Source organism: Periplaneta americana, chromosome 9 (genome assembly GCF_040183065.1).
Source record: "Periplaneta americana isolate PAMFEO1 chromosome 9, P.americana_PAMFEO1_priV1, whole genome shotgun sequence".
Taxonomy (NCBI): Eukaryota; Metazoa; Arthropoda; class Insecta; order Blattodea; family Blattidae; genus Periplaneta; species Periplaneta americana.
This window is the reverse complement of record NC_091125.1, coordinates 39,769,981-39,785,850: the sequence shown is the minus strand read 5'-3', so window position 1 is coordinate 39,785,850 and position 15,870 is coordinate 39,769,981. Positions and strand designations below refer to the sequence as shown.

The 15,870-nt window shown below is 33.2% G+C and overlaps 1 protein-coding gene across 7 annotated transcripts in view; it reads right to left on the bottom strand.

Annotated features, from left to right (window-relative positions):
- LOC138705841 (DNA-dependent protein kinase catalytic subunit-like) overlaps positions 1-15,870 on the bottom strand; it is a 290,093-nt gene that overhangs the window by 79,016 nt on the left and 195,207 nt on the right. For all 7 annotated transcript variants that reach the window (XM_069834521.1, XM_069834522.1, XM_069834520.1 and 4 more), the window contains 3 exons: positions 11,228-11,497; positions 6,350-6,750; positions 445-813 (listed from right to left, as the gene is read on the bottom strand). In XM_069834521.1, the coding sequence (XP_069690622.1) occupies positions 445-813; positions 6,350-6,750; positions 11,228-11,497 (1,040 nt within the window). The remainder of the gene's footprint in view (positions 1-444; positions 814-6,349; positions 6,751-11,227; positions 11,498-15,870) is intronic.

Here is a 15,870-nt window from a genome sequence, read left to right as displayed (position 1 = left end):
GTGTGTCTCTGTGTACATGAAAATCAATAATAATATTTTAAGAAAATATTAAAGATATACAGTCTTTTTAAGATAATAACAATGAGAGAATACAAAGTAAATAACAAGGCTGTAAGCTATTTTAAAAACATAACATTCTATAAATGGACTTTCTAATGCAAAACATTAGTACGGTAAGTACAATGTCCTGCCTGAGGAAAGGAAAGAGAAAACTTTTGGGATTGGTACTGTACTTCGAACAATAGCATATAAGAAAGCTATTAATGCCTTTTGTACCTTAGATGGGCAAATTAGAATCTTACAAATATCTTTAGTGACAAGATTACTTCAGTTACATCTAATATTACAAACGAAGCAAGTCCTTAAATTCCTCAAAAATAAGTAACATAGGTAACAAGAATCTGTGTAATTTTCATATGAAAATTTCACTATTATTAAACGTACCTAAAAATGGTATCCTGAAGAGCTGGATGATCATCTCTCAATCCTCTTAATAGTGTTGACTTTGTCTGCTCTATTAGTAAACCACCAATATCCTGACAATGATCATAAATCCACATAAGGATCTTATACATCATAGATCGGCACTCATGACTTCGATGTGCTTCAAATTTGCAGAGCACACTGACAATTTCTTCCAGTTGTTCAGATTTTAAGTGTGGTACCATTTTATCCACTATATTGAGTGCAAGATTCTGCTGATCGGGATCTCGGTCATTCAGTATCTTTAGCAAGTCTTTACTCTTCAGCTCTATGTACATTTCATCCTCAAGTATCTCCAGTCTCGAATATACTATCTTCAAACTCATTATCCTGAGAAGAATATGACATATACTATATATTTTTATGTAGTAACAATGTGAAATAATTCAGCACAGTAGTGGTGGAATTTCTGAGCATTAAGCCATGTCGAGAAGAGAACTGTAAGTCCCAGGAAAATATACTGGGTGAACTGTAAGTAATGTCATTAATTTCAAGGGATTATTCCTCGAGATACTTCAAACAAAAAAGTTTAATACAATTTTGCTCGTTTTTGCTTCCTTCCCCAAGTTAAAAACTGTTTTACATAAAACATTTCATAGTGTGTTTTGGGAAAGCCACTGACCTAATTCCTAATATGCTCAGTCAATTTAAGAGAGCAGTACATTATGATAATAAATTACTGAAGGAATTTTAATTTTGTCCTTTAAATGTGCAGAAATTTGATATGAACAAATGTAATTTTTCGTTCTGAAAATAAATTTTAAAATGTTACATTTGTTCATATCAAATTTCTGCACATTTAAAGGACAAAACTAAAATTCTTTCAATCATTTATTATCATAATACACTGCTCTCTTAAACTGTCTGAACATATTGAGAATTAATTCAGTAGCTTTTCCAAAACATGCTATGAAATGTTTCATATAAAATAATTTTTTCCTCGAAAAGGAAGCAACAACGAGCAAAACCTTTTTGTTTGAAATATCTCAAGGAATAACTGCTTGAAATTAATGACATTACTTACAGTTCACCCTGTATAAGACTCAAACATATCAAAATATTTACGTTCAAGTTTTAGTTCACTGCTAATAAAATAACTTGTACAAAATTACAATCAGAATTCATCCCTGAAGGAGTAAGAACTCATAGTCAGGATTCATTCAACACAATTAATACATACTTAACAAAGAAAAACCTAATAAATAGAAACAAACTGGATTAAAAAAACTTAAGTATAAATTAATCAGAAAAAATACAATTTCAAACAGGACAAGTAAAAGAGAAAAACAGATAGGAGAAGTAAAGAGAAAGATAAAAACAGAACAAAGAAAAAACAGAAAAGTAATATGAGAAAAAGAGGAAGGGTAGGTAAAGAAGAAGTTGAAAAGAACGGTTTCATGAAGATGACACATACTTTCTCATTACAGTGGAACTCCACAAATAGACACAGCAATGATACATGTGCAAGACAAGGTACGAACTCTGTCTTTCTACATTGGTAAACATAAGGGCTGTACAATGATTTTTATGGCGTGTGGACCGAAACATAAATAATTAACGTACAGAATTTTAAATAATACATTGTAATATATGCAAAATATATAACAAAACCAATCCACGACTAAGTATAATATATACATGAAACATCAGAAAATAAAACAAACTTCTGGAGAAAAATCTCTCTAAATGTATCTACATACAGGGCTTTCACTTCAAAACTTTTCACTCTAAATAACTAGAGTTAATTAAATTGAATTCAATTAAAAAAAAAACACATATATATTATTTTAATATACCGAAGTACATATGATATTTCCATGCAGATATTCTGCGTCATCATACGATGAAAGAGTAATGGAACGGAGAAAAACTCTTCATCGTATGATGATGCAGAATACCTGCATGAAAATATCATATGTACTTCGGTACATTAAAATAATATATATGATATGCGTAAATCACTTCGTGATTTAAGATGGCGCTTATTCCGTCGGATCCCAGCCAACTAGTCACTCATAATGAGTGCACCTCAGCACATGTGTGGACTTCAGTCCTACGTTCATAGACATCTATGACGTAATGCAGAGGGCGGCCACTAGAGGGAACCCAAGAGTTGGAACTTAAACTGAGACGATTCTGTCTGACGCTGGGGTGGGTATCCGGTGTGGCTTAGTGGATAAAGCATCAGCACGTAGAGCTGAAAACCCGGGTTCAAATACAGGCGCCGGAGAGAGTTTTTCTCCGTTCCATTACTCTTTCATCGTATAAAAAAAACACGTAAATTTAGATATTGAGGGGAAGACTTAAACCAGATTTCAATGCATTTTACATTTCACCTCCCACTCCCACTTTGAAATTTCAAATGGCACCCCTATATCTTTATACTTAAATATGAAAGAGCATTCAATAATATCTATCTATACTAAATAAATTTTACAAGAGAAAGAGTTCATCCAAAGGGCTGGACTCGGGAAGAGTACCCAAAACGCTCATTGCATTTCCGCGTTGAATTGCAATATTTATACATTGACACAAATAAGTAGTGCAACGACGATCACCGGTAATGGAGATCAAAATTTGACCGATTTGAGATACCAAAACTTTCGCGTCATGACTCCAAGGACCGAAGGTCTCCACAGCAAAGGGGACAAAGATATAATTGTCTAAAAGATGAGCATACTTATTGACTTTTTTTTTTTTTCCACGGCTAATTCAGCAGCAGATGCTGTGCGTCTGGAGGTATTCAGCAAGTGAAATGGAGCTAGTGTGTCAATGCAGAGCATTCAATTGTTTATACACCACATTAATTTGTTTTCGCATCTTTTGTTTTTCTATCGTCGCCTGGCAACCTGGATTATTGTTATTGATGATTAGAGCTGAAGAGAATAAAGCTACAAAAACTTATTTAGCATTTCATGTAATAGTTGTGTTTGTGTATTAAATTATTTTAAAATGGTGTATACCCTTCAAGAGAGAACATTAATTATCCTTATTGATTAAATTTAGGAAATTACACAAAATAAGCTGTGTTTTCATTCTACAATCAACTGGTAATAACAAAGCTTCTTATAATCACTATAGAATGCCTCATAATTTAGATGAATTTTGTTTCATCCCATGCACTGTTCTGATCGAAATGTCAAATTTTTTAGCGATGGCTCTGACTGATTCACCTTTTTAAACCGTTCCAATATTTGTAACTTCTACTTCAACATAAGTACATATTTTTTGTTCCCTGCCATGCTGCCAAAGTGTATGAGTATCTGCACACTACTGCACTGGTTCAACTGGTTAGCCCTGTGCAGCGCGGGACAGATTGCATTGACTTACCTTGTGTCGTGAAGTATACGAGAGTGAGTGTCTATTTGTGGAGTTCCACTGTATATGTTGCATGAGTTCCGCAAAAATGCAGTTCTTTATTTTCATCAACTTTCATTCAAAAGACACATCTAACTTAATGCATAAAATGTACAGTTTAATTAGATGTTTGTAGGCCTATTACTTACTTACAAATGCCTTTTAAAGAATCCGGAAGTTCATTGTCATTCCCACATAAGCCCCCCAATAGTCCCTATCCTGAGCAAGATTAATCCAGTCCCTAGCATCATATCTCTTCTTCCTCAAATCCATTTCAACATTATCCTCCCATCTATATCTCGGCCTCCCCTAACGTCTTTTTCCCTCAGATCTTCCAACTAACACCCTATATGCATTTCTGGATTCGCCCATACAACTATTATTTTCCTTAATTCACATAAAACAGCTATTCATATACTAGAATCACTTTGCTATTTACGAAACTCTATATTTCAGATTAACAGAAATATTAAAAGGCATTAATGAGATTCTGATATTTCTGACTTCGCAAATACTTAGCAGTAGGCTTATTATGAAAAGGAATTATCTTTGCCACTTTTTCTTTTTGAGATCAGTGTATTATGGACATAGACCCTCAGTGAGATACAATATCTTCATAGCTATTTCAATAATCCTCTTAAAAGATTAACCTGTCTAGCTTTTAGTGTATTTGCGGCTAGAAAAAAAAATATAAATTCTGAGAGTGCATATGTAACTTTCCAATAAGTAAAGTTTTTACAGAAAAATAAAATATTTTAAATTTTAATTTGCTTTATTTCTGTAGCAGATAGGATTACGATAATTTTATAAAGCAATTGGATTAGATCTCTCTTATCCTAAAACTGTTGCCTGAATGAGTTTTCAATAACAGAGACATTTTTTTGCTTTTTCCAAAACAGCTAGGGTTGCATAATTTTGCAAAAAAAAAAAATCATGCAGATATCTTTAAGTCGTACATTTTGTTAGAAGTTGTCGACTAAGAGCATATTAATAATTATTCTGACAGAAAAAGGTTTGGGAGCATACTGTCTATAACAGTGGTTGCCAAACACTACAAAATGATGACGTAATAGAAATGCAACCCGCACACCACTGTCGCAGAGAGTTGAGTGGAATGGGTATCGCTTCAGGTAATGCAGTGCAGAGACGGACTGTGACCGGAAAACAAAAACAAATAATCTTCTACTTAATAGTTACATATATGTAATCCATGTTAACTTTTTTTCCTCCTGTTCATCATTATTGTATAATTATCAAAATAAAATATATTTTCTTATTCGCCATGACAGAAAACACGTACTCTACACCAGCAGACGTTTGAAATCAGAAGTTTCATCGTAAGCAACCACCGTAATTTGTGCATGAAGACTCCCATCTGTTAAGCGAGATCTTTTACATGACTTTATAGTGTTCATTTTAGAAAATAATTGTCTACATATGTATGTGGAACCAAACATAGCTTCAGTTCTCATAGCGACTTTTCTGAGACACGGGATGTTTGCCAGATCGATATTTTTAAAAATATCAAAACCAACTAAATCCTTACACTTACTCTTTATAAAAGTATCATTTTGAAAACCGACAACTTCAAGTTGTAAATCAGGTCTTACATTTAGTAAGTTCATTGTGAAAGGGTTTGCAAAGAGGGAAAAAACCAGTTTCTATGTGTTTTAAATCCCCAAATCGTCTATCTTTAAACTCTGTAATTACTATGTGTAGGACATCACTGTATTTTTTCATCTTTTGTACCGAAATGTTTGAAAAAAAAAAAGACATTTCGAAACACAGTATCGACACACTTACAGTAGGCCTATTACAAGTGCACTGTACGTCCGCTGCTGATACCTGTCTGCTTACTTCTGAAGAAGTGAAGGGGGTAGGAAGAGGGTGGGGGGTTAATGTCATTATGCTTGAGTAGAGGCAGGGGCACGTGTCGCGACACAGCTTTTGGTGATCACTGGTCTATAACATGGAACTTTCTGTTCGTACTATTTAATATAATCATTTCATCTTTTAGAAGAAATAATACAATTCCGAGAGAAAATAATTGGAATCAATTATGAGGGATTCATCATTTTGTGTTATTTTTCAATTCATTCATTCATAGTGTTCTGCCCAAAGGCAGATCTTTTACTGCAAACTCAGCAATCTCCAGTATTTTTTCAACAAGGACCCATTTATATTAGTAAAAATTAATATATTTGTCATAATTTCTGGTCCAATAGTTGAGAAATCACTGTACACACAAAGCAAGCTTAAGACTAATCTCTCAGTATCAGGGATATGAAAATGTGTACTTCTGTAAGAATCTCAAATCGACATTTTGTAGCATCACAATGCTTCTGATATATGAATATTCCGTATAATAAAAAAGCAAATGATGAAAATGTAATATGAAGAAATTTTGTATCTACAAAAAATTGCAACATGATTAACGTTACTTAAGTTTTTACTCACTGCAGAATAACAATGAATTCATATAGTGATATGTGTAAGAGTTAACACTTACCTAAACATTCCATACATTCTTGGCAAATTAAACAGTACATGGTTTATGAATGAGTCCACTATACGTGGGTAGTGCTCCTGAACGGCAAACAGGCATATTAGAAATTTGTCCTTTGTCTTATTTTTTAGTGTGTTTAGTTTATTAATGAGCTGGGACTGGAATTCCGCATCAGCCCCCTCCAGCATTCCAGAACTGTTAATATCCAACAATTTGAGTGCCATGCCCGCTACTTCAGCAGCTGCCTGGAATACACCTTGCTTCTCATTATCCAGATTTCTCAACACAGCATTCAGAAATGACAACTTGCCGGTGCTACTCCATGGTTCTAGGCGATTTGCCAAAACTATAGCAGCCACTTGGATCCCTGGTTCTGACAACGTAGGATCTTTCCTGTCTTGTTTCTAGAACATGAATAATTGCTGTTATTTTATTTCATCTTCTCTCTGAAGAAAAAAGTGAACTTCATAATTATAATATTATCATTCTATTCGTGTTTTAATTACACCATTCAAACAAAGTCTTGATGCATATGATGATTACTATAGCACAGATGCATGCAAATGAATGCTGCATGTATTATTCTGTAATAAATGCAAGAAGTGAATAATGTTTGAAAATTATGCATCAGCCGACATCTTACATATACAGCAAAACTTCTTCTATATGTTTCATAGTTAGGGCCTACGCATTTTTGATACTCATTCATTTTTTTCTGGGATCCTGGCAAAATTCCTATACTTTCCATGTTATTTATTTCGGTTATATATTTTCCATTTAATCAGCTTTTTACACTTATATGATTGTATTTTAAACACTAGTAGATAACCAAACGTAATTTATACATTCTAAATCAATTTTGCTCAAAATTAGGTTTGCATTCCTTTTATTACTCACTATTAATGCACTAATCTTAATATTCGCTCTTTCTAAATGTCATCTACAATACTGTCTACCTCTTTTTATCCTTCTTTAATTATTAATTGTTCTGTTTTTTCCATAATCATCCTTTTTTCCTTTGATATCTAAAGTTTACTACTTCAACTTGTAAAGTTTCTCTATTTACTTCTCACTTTTTTAACCCAGTTCCCATTTTACCATTATATCTTTGCTTATTATTATACTTTCTACTTCATTACTTCGTAGGAGCCTTTCAGTTTTATTGTCTCTATTAAACTACAAGTTATGCTCTTCACTCTATTCTACTTTATCGCAACTGTTTGCCTTAGTACAGTGGACTCTCCTAAGTTCGACAAAACAGAATTTAAAGTTCAGTCCAATAAGGGTAGTGGGTGTGGCAGGTGAAATGAATACAAATTCTTATTGATTATCCATCAATGAATACAGTACTGTACTTGCATTTTCTGCCTGCTCCGAGACTTGTGTATTCGCTTCTAGTACCATAGTGGGTTTCGACAGTTCCGTCTCACAAACACACAATTCTCAAATAGAAAAAGAAGAGTTCATTAATTTAAAATCAGTGATCAATATGGATGTCCTAATCAATAAAATATTCTGTTTTCCTTTAACAAAAGTATCACTACAAGAAACAGAACCAGTTCCCATTCAAATGGCAAACCCATTTCTTAGTACCCATATAGGGGAGTGTCTAATTCTCCTATGTAAGCAGTCGAACTATAGGATGTCGAACTTGATTTCGAACTTAAGAGCTTACACTATACCATCCTCCATTACCTAATATTTATGATTTACTACATGTAATTTGTACAGTTCTTCCTTCCAGTTCCACTTTATCGCACTATAATATATGATTTCCATACACTCATATAGTTTCAAAATATATACAGTATGTAGAAAAAAAAATAGTTCATGAATGTGCTTCATGTCTGTGATACTCCGTTTAACTTATTTCTAGTAAAGCGTATGTAGTGTAAAGTGGCCATGTGGCATTATTGTGTATTGTGTTTCAGAAATACATAATAAGAAATAGTGCCATCTATATTTGATTATGTGCATGTTTGTGTGAACAATGTTACTTTGCAAGAAGAGTCTTACAATAGTAGTGGCTACGTCCATCATATCAGCATCTGAACAGTGTGCAAATATAAAATTTTGTAAAAAGTTAGGTAAAATTGTGATTAAAACTGATATGCTTCAACGATAGATGGTCTGAAGTGCAGATTTCATGTGACAGAAACCTGTCAGATAAGTTACAGCGAAGTTGTACTTTAAGTTCTTTGCTCACTCAAAAAGCTGCTTACAGAAATGTATCACATCTGGAGAAATTACTCTGAAGGAGCATGTGTATAGGGAGCCACAAATGTCAGTTGTATTTACAAAAGCCCTAGTCTATGAAATTATTGTAGTTACTACATATAGAGACAGTCCTATATGCTTACGCGGATGGATTGTTCTGCATAATGCCACTTAAGTCAAATCCTATGTATGTATTCGTATGTTGAATCATATTCTACACTAGTGCCAAGTTACAATAAAGAACGAACATCACTGTAATATCTATTGTGCAGCACACTACTGTACACCTAATATATAAAATTATAATTATGATAATAAAAAAATAATATAATAATCATTATCAACTAAACATATACCAAGAATTTTACTACCTGATCTGAATCTACATATGCAGAATTTATGTAAGTCATTCTGTCTTTATTTTCAATAGTGTTATCGTGTTCTAATTTTAACACCATTAAGCACAGAAGGCCAGGATTATACCGACTATGCTATCCAGGGTTGGTATAAAGTTCCCACCGAAACTAGTCACTAGGTAAAGTGTCATAATAGTTTCATTATTTAACACAGCGAAGGTGTAAAAGTTATTAATTTAACAGGTTTAACTATATCATTAGCTATATAAAAGTGTTAGAAGTATGTAGTTAAGAATGAGTATCTTTTCAGCCATTCCAGTTGTCACGGATGTTACATTTTTACTATTTTCAAATGCTATATAATGAAAATGAAATGACTTTGTCAACTTTTATTATTAGAATCAATTTAGAAGATCAGTATCATTTTGCAGAAAAGAAGTTGTTTGAATAAAATGTATTATTATTGCAGAAAACAAAAAAAAAGGTTCTGTCACGGATTTTACAAGATTTGTGAACTAAGTGTAAAGCATTTTATTAAAAAAAAGTGTAAAATACAAGTCTCTGTCTCAAGCAAAAAGAGATTCATTCACATAGTGTCCATGCGAAAGCTATGCAAATGTCATGGCATCCAACCAGTCTGCAAAAAACATAAAGTAAATATTTTATAGCAGTTTTTTCCATGTCACGGATGTTACACATATTTTGTCACGAATGTTACAGATGAGTTAATGTGTTTCATTATTTTCAGTTTCAAAACAACTGTAAACTATGGGGCGGGGCATACACAGCACAAGGGAATCACGTCTACTTTTGGTCAATTGGGAGATATTTCATCTGTACTTACCTTAGATGAGGCTACTTTCAGAGCATAAAAGAATCATGTCCTCACAATCTTTGCAATGGTATGTATGTATTGCAAGTAATTTTACGTCTCCCACTTCTCAACTTCCAGGTACTCCGGTTTTGCCAATCGCCCATTTGTAGACCTCTGCAGACCCTATCCTCCTGAACCTCCTTGCTCCATTTTTTCATTGGCCTTCCTCTTCTCTTTTTTTCCGGGGGAGTCCAGTTGAAGACCTTATTAGGCCAGTGGTCGGCTGACATTCTCTGGAGATGCCCATACCATATCAGGCGTTTAGTTTCCACTGATTGTAAGATATCTCCTGATACCTGCATTATATTACGGACATCCTGATTCCTAATGTGGTCCATCCTCGAAATTTGACAACTACGGCGCCAGTAATCCATTTCTAAAGCCAACAATTTCTTCTTCATCCTGTCTCTCATTTCCCAAGTTTCAGATCCATAGGTACATATACTTTCTATTATAGTTTTATATATACTCGTCTTAGTTTTCCTGCAATGGTGCAGATGTTTAAAATCACACTCACCTTTAATGGGTAATTAACTATACATAAAAGACTAAGTCTAATTTTCTGAAAAGTTTATTTTTGTGACTTGATTCCCTTGTGCTCTGAGTGCCCCATATCTAAGCCAAAATTTTCACTTGAACTGTAAGAGTGCTAATTGTTATTAACCCATTCTACTTAAAATAAATGGCAGAAAGAATATAGTATAGAGTATAAAGTTCCTTGATCCTGGAGCTCTGGAATTAACAGTGCAGGCTCTCAAAATATTTCTTCAACAATAGCTCCTTGAAAAACATACATTAACAGCTGATCTCTCTATGTGTAAGTGCTGCAAACTTTAGAGAAACAAAAAGTACCCATTACCTAGCCAAGACCACTTTGATGCAATGCCCATAAAACTTGTGTAATATTTTCCTTCTGAAAAAGGGCCTTATCTATGTCTTACACTAATAATAAACAAATATTTCTGAAAAATTCTTTTTTCATTGGAATTCCCAGTTTGCCTGGAATGGTTATTTTGTATTTTATATATTGTATAAAATATAACCCGAATCACGTACTGGTAACTGAAGTGGATAGGCATTAGATACACACGGTACATACATATTGTATAAAATATGATTTTGTATGATCTGCAGAAATCCTTTCTTTCTTAAAGAAGAAAATAAAAAGGCAAAGAGAAACTGAACCATACCTGAAGAAAAGAAAAAAAAATATTAATACTGGGCTATTCACTTAAATGTTTACAGAATTCCATTTTAAATGAATGCATTCTTTTCATGCTGTATGTATTGAAATTATAACAGATACAAAAATAATATATTTTAAACTAACATTTATGCCTATTCTTACTAAAGCAGTTTACATAGAAGAATATCCCTACATCAAAATACAGCACATTTCAAGATTAGATGACTAAACCTAAGTTGCACTCTTACCATGATCATGTCGTAGAGAAGCTGCATGGGAAGGTCGAAGTTGGGTTTAAACAGCTCAATTACTGTGCGAATGAGTTCCAAGTTGTGCATGAACACGACCCTACGCTGATGCTGGACGTTACTTATCAGTAAGTGCAGCAACTGACTGACTAGGTGACGATCACACCTCTCAGACAATGACGTCACTTTGCTGCACCACTCCACCACCATTGCTACAGTGTCTGCCAACAAGTAGTTGGGAGACATGCCAAGAACACCATCATCTATTGCCTGTACAAAACAGGATACATTACAGCATTATGTTACAACACAATTTAGAATTTTAAGTACAATGTTCAAATCCATCTTTAGACCCAGATTATTGATATAATTATTAATTTAGTCATTCACTCACTCTTTTATTTATTGTTAACTGGTAATTTGAATATTACTTAATTTCTGCAACTTTGTTTGCAAAAATTATTAATACCGTATTTACTCGTGTAATTTCCCTGTTAAAATAATTTCTCCTCCAAGATTTTTTTAGATATGTTTTTCAGAATTTTATTTCCTTCGTATAATTTCTCCCCCTTACTTCATACAAAATTGGACACTCCTTTTCCCTTCAAGAGTCTCTTTCACGAAGATTCGAAGTGTCGAAAAAATAAGAATGAGAAACCCAAGATATATCTTCTATAATGAAAAATGTCTGCAATTCCTCTGATGACAAAGATGATGATTTGAATTTGTTGTCTGTTGAAAATAGTTCAGTGTAAAATGTACGTTCATTTTCTTTACGTAATTACCAAATTCATTTTGATACAAATATTTTACACGCAAAGTCTATTATGATCTGAGAATAGTCAAGGTCAGACTACCTACATTAGAGCTGACATACAGCAGTACAAAGAAAAGCCACAAAATTATCCATAATTACTGAAATTGTAAATATATATCTGTATAGCTATTTAGCATTAAACATTGATTTGATTGGCACATGAATTGATTTTTTTAGTAGGTTATTTTACGATGCTGTATCAACATCTCAGGTTATTTAGCATCTGAATGAGATGAAGGTGATAATGCCGATGAAATGAGTCCGAGGTCCAGCACCGAAAGTTACCCAGTATTTGCTCAAATTGGGTTGTGGTAAAACCTCGGAAAAAACCTCAACCAGGTAACTTGCCCCGACCGGGATTAGAACCCAGGCCACCTGGTTTCGCAGCCAGACATGCTAATCATTACTCCACAGGTGTGGACTGAATTGATCTTATTTATGATCAGATTATTCTCGACATTTTGTAGTTTTCACATAATTTCCTCCTCCTGGATTTTTCGACTCCGAATTTTAAGAAAAAAAAAAAAAAAAGGGGGAAAATTACGCAAGTAAATACAGTGATTGTTTTTTTCTAATTCCTTCGAGTCTTAACAACTGAAGGCAGATACATGAATTAAATAAAAAAATATTACTAACAGAGTCTGGTATCTTTATATTTCAAAGGGAGAGAAGACAGTACACAAGATGTATTATCTTCTTCCTTACGTACCATTACAGTAAAAACCCTCTTTAACTAATCTCTGGGTGACTAATACCGCCCCCCCCCGCTCCAAAAATGCGGGGGGCCTTATGATACTTTTATAAATTATAACTTATTTTTAAGTACTATAATTAAATTTACAATTTTCATATGAAAACACACATTAACATTTCTAAAAATAAGACCTTGGCTTAGCCTGGGTTATTATCAATGCATACTATTAACTGCAATACATTGTTACTGACGCCACACAGATGTGACAATAGACTGTACAGAAATCGATCACATACATTTGAAACAAATTCAGAATTTCACTGAAATAGGTTTTAAATTCTCAAATTCATTAAAATGTATTCCTTAGGTGCGAAAGTTTCTTAAAATGGGGTTTCTTAAAGGCAGAAATCAATTACACTGTTTTTGTGGTAGTTATGATGGGAATATTAAAACCAATTCTCAGAAACAAGAAAATTAAAGCAAAGTTATACTCTATCTTTCAAATAATCCATACAATGCGTGACATTAAATTCACTTGATTATATTTGAATTCATTATTTCCAAAGAAGAGATCACAAGCACAATTCATAACATAATGTCTTCAGTAAAATGAAAATATAATTTTCCCGGCATTTCTAATAGTGGAGGGGAATATGTTAATATATCCAGGTTTGTGGGCATTTAAAATGAAGGAATAGTATGATTATTGGAGATATTACAGCTCATGAGCCACACAATCAAATTACAGAGAAAAAAAAGATGTCTGTAATGTCAGCTATCTTCAAATGATTACGTCACACAGATCCTCTGCCACAGATTCAGACAAAACATTGTCTGGCTCATGAGCTGTACATCCCCAGTATTCATACTATTATTCCACAGAATAACATGTTGTTATTGTTATCTAATGCCGGGCTTTGGCAACGAAGCCATTAGCGTTCTTGCTTTCAAATATTTCTCTATGGTGGATCCATTAGGTAGAACTTCACAGGTTTGTAGATGATCTTCAGTCATTTCTTCTTCTTTGTTGCATAGAGGGCAATTTGGATGTTAATTAGCATAAGTGTAACCGTTTTTTAAGTGGGCACCAATTTTTTGTTTGTAATGGTGGTTACATCACCCACTCACGTAAACCCCCAGTATGACTGGAGGGACACACCTGTCGTTGGTTAATGGGTCCATCGGACCTGGCCGGGAGGAGTTTTAGAGTCCACCGACCTTTCTCACAAGTACCACTTGTGGAACATTTCTAAAATGTCCACTCAAAGAAAATGACCTATGAATATGAATTAAGGAAATAAAAAAATTTCAGTTATCCACGCTGAATAACTAAGCAGTTTTAATTTTAATGGAATAAAATCTACTTCGTTGAAATAAAGTCATACTAATTTCAAAGCCATTTATTTTCTCCTTTATTCAGTTTTTACCTCAAGCAGCTGACCAAAGATATGCCAGAAAGTAAATGGAATATCATTCTGCAAAATACCATACTGGAACTGAGGAAAACTCAATACAGTTCAATAATGATAATGATGATGACAATAATAATAATAATAATAATAATAATAATAATAATAATAATAACAACAATAATAATGATGATGATGACGATAATGGTGATAACAATGACGATAATAATAATGATTATGATGATAATGTTGATGATAGTTATGATAATGATAATAATAATAATGAAAATAATAATAAAAAAGGTAAAGGTAAAGGTATCCCCGTAACATGCCATGAAGGCACTTGGGGGGCATGGATGTAGAGCCCTATGCTTTCCATGACCTCGGCACTAGAATGAGGTGGTGTGGTCGGCACCACGCTCTGGCCGCCTTTTACCCCCGGGAAAGACCCGGTACTCAATTTTATAGGAGGCTGAGTGAACCTCGGGGCCGTTCTGAAAGTTTGGCAACGAGAAAAAATCCTGTCACCACCTGGGATTGAACCCCGGACCTTCCAGTCCGTAGCCAGCTGCTCTACCAACTGAGCTACCCGGCCGCCGAAAATAATGAAAATAATAATAATAATAATAATAATAATAATAATAATAATAATAAATTAATAACAACAAATAAGCCAGTAGTGAATTCAAAGCACGACTATTAACATTGTATAACAGAATTTTAAATGGAGAAAGCCCCCTGGATATTTGGCACAAGGCTCTACTAATACTGATTTTTAAAAAAGGAGATAAGAATGACTGTGAAAATTACAGAGGTATTAGTCTTCTAAATTCAGGATATAAAATTTACACAAAACTTAAAATAAAAATTATATACATTTTATGAAACCAAATTAATGGATTTCGGAAGAGTAGATCATGTGCTAATGGGTACTTTACTCTAAAAATGATAATAGAAAAACAAAGAGAGTTTAATAAAGAGACACATTTGGCTTTTAACGATTTTAAAAAAGCTTTTGATAAAGTTCATAGAAAAAAGTTATTTGAAATTCTGAAAGAAGGTCATGTTCCAAATCATTTAATAAATGCAACCTATAATTTATATTGTGAAAATTATATTTCAGTAAGCACTGGAAACAACCAAACTGAGTGGAAATCAATTAATCAAGGTGTTCGACAGGTTGTAGCCTATCCCCATTACTATTTATTCTCTCTCTCTCTCTCTCTCTCTCTCTCTATATATATATAATATATATATATATATATATATATATATATATATATGGATCATACAATTAGAAACTGGAAAAGAACAAAACATGGTAATTTGAACATCAATAGAAATTTAAAATTATATATATATATATATATATATATATATATATATATATATATATATTACTGTTTGCAGACGATGTAATATTATTAGCAGATTCTGAAAATGGCCTCCAACGTTCTGTTTCCCAATTACAACTAATGTCTGAGGAATACAGAATGGAAATTTCAATTAATAAAACTAAAGTAATGGGATTCATCAGAAAAAAAATTATCTCCACAGCAAAATTTTCCTTTGTAATAAACCTGTAGAACAGGTCTCATGTTTTGAATATTTGGGTTATCATTTGAGCTATGAACAAGAAAAAGATATTTATACGAAACTGAATTACTTTAACTATGCAATGAATACTATTAATAACATTTTCAAACCTTCTCTTGTCCAAAAA